This window comes from Durio zibethinus, chromosome 10 (assembly GCF_047325235.1).
Source record: "Durio zibethinus cultivar Kanyao isolate XHJ-2024 chromosome 10, ASM4732523v1, whole genome shotgun sequence".
NCBI classification, from domain to species: Eukaryota; Viridiplantae; Streptophyta; class Magnoliopsida; order Malvales; family Malvaceae; genus Durio; species Durio zibethinus.
Window position 1 is genome coordinate 7,069,820 of NC_143171.1, and position 8,325 is coordinate 7,078,144.

General features: G+C 30.9%; 1 protein-coding gene across 1 annotated transcript; it reads left to right on the plus strand.

The window, feature by feature from the left end:
* Window positions 1–4,245: 4,245 nt before the first annotated feature.
* Window positions 4,246–6,173, plus strand: LOC111292602 (anthocyanidin 3-O-glucosyltransferase 5-like). The gene has a single exon (XM_022885045.2). It carries the CDS (start codon window positions 4,624–4,626, stop codon window positions 5,509–5,511), a length of 888 nt encoding a protein of 295 aa, XP_022740780.2. The 5' UTR covers window positions 4,246–4,623; the 3' UTR covers window positions 5,512–6,173.
* The last annotated feature ends 2,152 nt before the right edge of the window (window positions 6,174–8,325 follow it).

Here is an 8,325-nt window from a genome sequence, read left to right on the forward strand (position 1 = left end):
TTATGGAGTTTTACAACAAGTTCTAGAAGGATTTACTATTACTAACATGGTAGGTGATCTTGATGGTAAAAAATCTATTTCAAGGTATTTGTTCACTTTTGTAAGAGGAGCTGTGTCTTAGTAGTCTAAATTACAAAAGTGTATTACCTTGTCAACTGCAGAGGCTAAGTATATTGCAGCAATCGAAACAAGTAAAGAAATGCTTTGGATGAAATATTTTCTTCTTGAATTGGGGTTGAATCAGAAAAAGTATATGATATTTTGTGATAACTAGAATACTTTAGATTTGAGTAAGAATGCCATGTACCATGCTAGAACAAAGCACATTGATGTTAGATATCACTGGTTACATTTAGTTATTGAGAAACAATAGATGTTGTTGAAAGAAGTCTATACTGATGAGAATGCAGTAGATATATTGATTAAGATACCTTTTAGAAGAAAGCTTAAGCTTTACAGTAATTTGGCCGAAATGGATTCCTCGGTCAAAGTAGGTTCCAAATGAAACTCCTATGGTGATTAATCTCCTTCTAATAGGGTCGGAAGGGGAGATTGTTGAGAAATGTGGGGTTTAGCCCCATGCCATTGGTTTTGGCCAATTAAAAGGCCTAAAGCTTTTTTGTCTTTGACTTAAGAAAACCCTACTTAATAAAAAAAAAGAGGGGGGCTATATTTTAAGGTGAGAAAGTGTGGTGGCACTGAAAAGAAGGAAAATAGAAAAGTTAGAAAAGATAAAGAAAAAAAGGGAAAGGGAGAGTTAGCTAAATGGAAATCAATCCATGATGCAATTGAGCTAAAATTTTGTTAGCAGATTTATAATTCAGAGTTCTATATTCTGAATGATGAAGATCGAGTTTGAAGCTCTCTATGAATAAATCTAGAGTGTATTCGTTGAGTTAATTATTTGGTGAAATTTTTTTAATTGTCTATTTAGTTATTGATTAGCTCTAATTTTAGTTAGAGGAGAACTTTATATATCCATTATTTGATAATGAGGATTTTTCTAATGGTCTGTAGTTTTTTCCATCTACACTGAAAGGTTTTTTCACTTAAATATTGGTGTGCTTTATTTTTCCTATGTTGTTGGTTGTTGATTATTGATTATTGTCTATTGCTGTGGGTTTATTGCGATATATTGCTTTTGGGATGTTGTGTTTATTGTTTCAGGCCCAACAGTCCCAACTTTCTTTTGTGATCTTGGCCTGAAATTCTCTGTGAATGGCATCCATTATCCCTCCAGATTTGTACTATCTCCCCATCTCCAATTCTCCACCATACTCCCTGTTGAAGGATTAGTGATGGGGAGTTTCCCAGTTTAGAATGCAAGAAAGGTTCATTAGGAAAGTATCCGGATTTTAATCCCCTATGTAGTAAGGTATCTTTATTAACCAGTAGCTTCCACCCTTGTTTGGTTAGGAGAGCTTTGTTAAAAATTCCTGTCTCTAAAACCTATTCCACCTTCTCTCTTTGGCCTGCATAATTGCTTCCATCGAACCCAGTGTATCGCTTTTTGTTGTTTCCCATGTTCCCACCAAAAGTTGCTCAACAAGTTGTTCATTTCTTAACGCAAAGACCATGGCAATAGAAAGCAGCTCATCGTGTAAGTGGGGATGGCTTGGAGAATGGATTCTATGAATACTTCTTTGCCCCCTTATGACAACGATCTGTGACTCCATCCACTCAATCATGAATGAATTCTGTCTTTTACCTCCTTAAAAGTTCTTTTACAATCCCTGCCAACCATCGATGCGAGTCCCAGTTATCGCTTCAAGTTGGTTGTGGATTGAATTCCAAACATGTCTTTGATAATGTGCCTATGCTCCTCTACCATGTTTTTGCTAAAATATAAGGTCGACTTGTCGAAATTTATCTGTTGTTCTGAGCTTTCTTCATATTTCTGCAGCACGCACTTCATCCTCTCACTTTTACTTCTGTTTGCTATTTCAAACTGGATGTCATCAACAAAGAAGAAGTGATTCACTTTTGGAACAGGTCTACTTGCCCTCACTTCCTGTACGAGTCCCTGCTTTTGCTTGTCATTTAACATTGCTGCTAAACCTTTTGTGCACATCTGGAATAGGTAAACCGAGAGAGGGTCTCCTTGACGAAGTCCTTTTTCTGGATGGAACACATGACTGGTATCACCATTAATCACAAGGGAATATGTAACCGAAGCACCATAATTCATTATAATTTTGACCCATCTTGGATGCACGCCCATTTTTCCCATAATCGCTTCAAGATAACTCCACTCAACACGATTTTAGACCTTGCTCATATCCAATTTTAAAGCAAAACAATCATTCTTACCTTTTTTTCTAGTTCTCTAAGTGTGAAGCAATTCATAAGCGACTAGGACATTATCAGAAGTAAGACTACCCAGGACAAAAGCATTCTAAGACTCACTAATGCAAGCTAGTAATATGGTTTTAAGCCTATTCATCAAGACTTTCGAGATAATCTTATAAATGACATTACAAAGACAGAAAGGCCTATATTATGTTATTTTGGTGGGATCTTTGGTCTTGGGGATTAAAACAACATGGCTGTGATTTATTTTTTTTAACTCCCTATCACCATTAAGGTAAGACAAGCATAAATGCTTTATATCCTCCTAATGTATGCCAAAATTTTTGATAAAAAGTACGGACATACCATAGGGTCTAGGTGCTTTGGTTGGGTGTATATGTCTAATAGCCAGCATCTCCTTTAGTTTAAATTCTACACGTAAAGTTTGTTCATCTCTTGTGATACTCGAGCTGCCACTACCCCAAAGACCTCTTCAAAGGATGACGTGCTTTTAGAGCCAAATTGTCTTCCTTATTACCCCTCCCCCATGTATGCCATCTTCCTCCGTAGCCAAGTCTTCAAGACCACCATCAGTTAGAGCCTCTCTAAATGCGACCATCTGACTTTCTTTGGGAGGAAGTCTCCCTTCTTTCTCATACTACCAAAAGAATTTTAAATTCATTGATTCAAATGTTCTTTCCCATCATAATTTTGAAAGCCTAAAACCTTTTAATTTAATGTTACATTCAAAATTTAAAAAAAAAGGATAGAGTAAATTTACGGTACAAAATAAAGGTTTTTATATGTCTAACTATAACTACAAGATTCAATTTTCTCACCACTTTTATTGAATCCTTTTGAAGGATTTAGTTTTAGACACATTGTAGAAAATTATGTACCGAGTTCAGAAAGTAATTTCTAAAAGTAATTAGAAGTTCCTCCAAAAAAATGTATATTGATATGATTATATCACATTTCTCTCTCTAGTTTCTGATTCATAATACTTTGTTAGCCTATGAAAATGTGTTAATTCGAAAAGGTTTAAAATTTATAGGTGTCTTATAATAATTTTACAATACCACTGGGCACAACAAGTTAAAAATCTGAAAGTAGTAAGTAGGCCTGTAATCGAGTCGAGTCGAGCCGATATAGTGAGAAGTTCGAGTTCGAGCTTGACTCACAACTCGCGGCTCGATACTCGACTCGAACTCAATCGAGTTTTATTTTTCAAACTCGAGTTCGATTCGTGATCGAATTCGAGCTCGCTCGATTAAGCTCGATTAATATGTAAAAATAAGCTCAATTCGTATATTCGATAAGAGTTGATTATTTATGCTCAAGCTCAAACTCGAATTCGAAATATTTTATTAATTAAAATAATAAAATATATTTAAATATAAAAGTTTAATTAAACTCGCGAGTTACTTGAACCGTATATAAGAATACTCAAATTCGACTCGATCGATAAGTCGAGCTGCTCGAGCTCAACTCGATAATAATCGAATCGAATTCGAGTTTTTTTCGAATCGAATTCGAATTTTTTTCGAATCGAACTCGAGTAACTTACGAGTATTAATATATCATTTACAATCTTAATAGCAAGGCATGCCCAACCGATTTTGGCTATAAGCAATAATTGATCTTTTTATTTCTTAGGACAGACAGTATTACAAGCAAATTTTCTTACATTTAATTAATTATTTTATACATTCGTTTTTATTTTAAAAATTTAAACGAATGTGAAATTTAAATTTTAGTTAAATTAATTTATATAATTATTTTTTAAAAATTGATATTAAAAATATTAAAAATTTAAATTTTAATACTTATTTGTTATTCTCTGCTATTTCCTATATAATCAAAAAATATAAATGAAGGTATTAAAATTTTTATGAAATAGGAAAATATGTGAAATGAGTGTTTTAAACACATTATATATAGAAAAAGAGTTTTTGTTTTTTTTTAATATTTCATAATTGCTCTTTCTATTACTAGTATAGAAAGAAAAATCATTGTTCCTCTGCAGCATTAAGAGAAGTGAAATCCTCAGATTCATTTGATGCTTTATTAGACGCTTTATTTGGTGATGTTCTTTAACCTGTCCTCCACCTGCTCTTTCCAGCATGATCACCCGTTGTGAATGTGGATAGGTACTAGCTGGGCCCCATCCTTGCCATCAATTACTCTCCACGAGCTTTCATTATTTGTGGTGCTCCTTTCTTTGACCTCTGGGGTATTGGCTAAAGCTCCCTCTAGAAAGAAGAATCTTTCTTTTCCTTGTTGAATACCCTCTAAAGCAAAACAATTTTCTCAAGTTTTTAGACTTCTAAAACCATGGAGCAATCAAACCCAAAGCCTCATATAGTATTACTATCCGCGCCTGCCCATCTCATGCCCGTTACTGAGCTTGGCAAACGCTTTGTCACTTGCCAGGACGTTAAAGTTACCATTTTTGTTGCTTCTTTTGTCGAAATAGCTGCAGCGGAATCGCGGATGGTCCAGGCTACGCTTAGTACAAATCTCTTTGATGTCATTCACCTCCCACCTGCTGACATTTCCAACCTTGTTGACCCTAGCGATAAGGGACTTGCATCACTTTCAGCGACAGTGCGTGTAGTCAAGCCAGCTTTTCGGGCTGCTATATCGGCTTTGGGGACTCCAGTAACTGCTCTCATCGTTCACGTCTTTGCAATAGATTGTTTAGGAATTGCGGATCAGCTTAAGATTCCAAAATATGTTTTTGTCTCAACAAATGCATGGTTTCTTGCTCTGCTCATATACACTCCGATCCTGGAAAAGGAAGTGGAAGGAGAGTATGTTGATATGAAAGAACCATTTGTTATTCCAGGTTGCTTGTCAATTCGAGCTGAAGATTTGCCAGATCCGATGTTCTTCAGAACAAAAGCAAATTATCATGAATTTCTGAAATTTGGTATCGAGATTCCAAAGGCTGATGGGATTTTGGTGAACACATGGGAAGAACTGCAGCCTAAAACACTAGCTTCTTTGAGAGATGGTAACCTCTTGGGTAGTGTTGCTAAGGCACAAATATTCCCAATCGGCCCGAACAACTCCGAGGGCTCACCAGCACTTAAAAACGAGTTATTTGACTGGCTGGACAAGCAACCTACTGACTCCGTACTTTACATATCTTTTGGAAGTATGGGAGGGCTCTCACTTGAGCAAATGACGGAATTAGCTTGGGGTTTAGAGTTGAGCTAGTAAAGATTCATCTGGGTAGTGCGACCACCTACACAAAAATCAGGAAGCGGCGCCGGCTCCAAGTTTGGGAACACTAGTGATGATATTTCAAGTTACTTGCCAGAAGGGTTCAATTCCAGGATCCGAGAACGGGGAGTGATTGTTCCACAATGGGCTCCGCAAGTGGAAATCTTGAGCCATCCATCGTGTGGAGGGATTTTCACACATTGTGGTTGGAATTCAGCTATAGAATGCATTACCAATGGATTGCCAATGATCGCTTGGCCACTGTACTCTGAGCTGAGAATGAATGCTACATTGCTGACAGAGGAGATTGGCGTAGCTGTTCGATCAGAAACAATACCATCAAAGGGTGTTGTGAGGAGGGACGAGATAGAGAAGATGGTGAGAAAAATTTTTGTGGACGATGCTGGGCGTCAAATGAGGGCCAGAGTCAAGGATCTGAAACTTAGTGCAGAGAAAGCTTGGAGCAATGGTGGTTCTTCGTATAATGCATTAGTTGAAATGGTCAAACATTGCCAGAAAAACCTATAGAGGCGTTTGTTAGTGTTAGACCTCTTTGGCGATTTATGTAATATATAATTTCAATTGCCTTCATGCTTTTAGTCACTTTATGTTATCAATAAAATTATCAATAAAATAAAATTGTTCTTTCTTTTCCACTCTCAATTAAAAATATATTTCACCGCTGGCGCTGTTTCCAATTCGCTTTTAATTGCCCATAACTTTTTATTGCATAGACTTAAACTTGCTCGGGGCTATCTCATATATATATATATATATATATATATATATATATATATATATATATATAAAATTAATTAATTTTCTTTTAATATTAATTTATACATTTTAATTATATCAAAATATATTATATTTAAAAATATTTTTATATTAAATTTGATATCGAATAATATCGATTATTTTTATTGATTACGATTGATTTTGATAAATTTCAATAAATTAACTTGTTTCGATGATAGGTAAATATAAAACTTATTTTGTAATTATTTATTTATTTTTTATTATATGATTATTTTTAATTTAATAAAAATAAAATTAATTAAAAAATAATCTTTAAAATTTATAAATATTTCAACTGCTTTAAAAAAAGTAATTATATTTACTTAATAAAGTTTAATAATCGTGAAATCGAAGTTAATTTTTTTTTCATATTTTTTTATTTTAATATTTGTATAAAAATATTTATTTAAATATCATATGATCAAATTAAATATTTAAAAATATCATAAAAGTTTTATGATATTATTTTTATATTTTTAAATTTATTTATTTGATTTTTGAAGATATTTTATATTTATTTTGTAGATTATTAATGGTGTTATAATGTACAAATTCATATATATATTTATAGAAATATTTATACTAAACCAAAAAATATTAAAAGTATACCAAAACCACTTATACTGGTATATACCATATTTTTAAAGAAAACTGAAATATTATCTGGTATGGTATTAACAACCTTGATATACATATTGATGTGCATAATTTATGTGTAATTTTTATTTTTTAAAATTTAATTTAATAAATAATTTTTTATATTATGATAATAATGATAAATACTAATGATTGAATTTTAATTTTGTATAATATACGTAGAATTTGATAATTTTTTTATATAATTTTAAATTTGATAATATTTGATATAATTTGATAACCTTTGTTAAAAGATAAAAAATCATCAATAAAATTTTGGTATCTTTTAATATAATTTTAGTAGTTTTCAATATTAATTTAGTAACTTATAATATAATTTTTGTAACCATTGATACAATTTTGTTAATCTTTGATAAAACTTTTTTTAGTCTTTTAATGTAATTTTGGTAACTTATAATGTATTTTTGGTAATTATTAAAAGAAATTGTGTCATTATATATTTAACAATTTATTCAAATATATAATTTTTTTATTAAGTTCATTTTTTATGATAGATTTATTCTAACCTTTTCATATGAAAGTTCTAGCTTGGTTTCTACTAGTAACCAAGGTTAGATTTCTAACAACTTTAAATATAAAAAAAATTGTTAATAATTAAAAAATTAAGTTATTAATGATTTACTATTATATTAATAGTGAATTACTGCTAAGTTATTAATGATTTATTACTAAATTATCAATAATTTATTGTTAAAATATAAATGATTTATTACTAAACTATTGATGTTTTAGTACTATATAACTAATAATTTATTATAAAGTTATAGTTGATTTACTACTAAATTTTATTAATGATTTAATACAAAGTTATTAATAATTAAATAATTTACTATTAAATTATCACTTATTTACTGCTATATTATTAGTGATTTCCTACTAAATTATAAATTATTTACTATTATGTTATTATACATTTATTACTATGTTATCACTTATTTATTGCTACATTATTAGTGATTTTTTACTAAATTATAAATTATTTACTATTATGTTATTATACATTTATTACTGTATTATCATTTATTTACTACTTAATTTTCAATTATTTATTACAAAATTATCACAAATTTGATTTGTTACTAAATTATCCTCACTGCTAAGTTATCATTGATTTATATTAAACTATCCATGATTTACTATTTAGTTTTCATCGATTAACTATTAAGTTATTGATGATTTACTACTAAGTTATATTGATATACTTTTATGTTTCTAATGATTAATTATTAAATTATCATTGGTTTACTACTAAGTTATTTATGATTTACTAAGTTTATCAATTAATTACTATTAAAATGAAATTGATTTACTAATTAAGTTGTCACTTATTTATTGTTAATTTATCTTTAATTT

What these genes read in the sequence shown, in the direction of transcription:
- LOC111292602 (XM_022885045.2), top strand. Translation starts at nt 4,624, where the DNA reads ATGGAGCAATCAAACCCAAAGCCTCATATAGTATTACTATCCGCGCCT.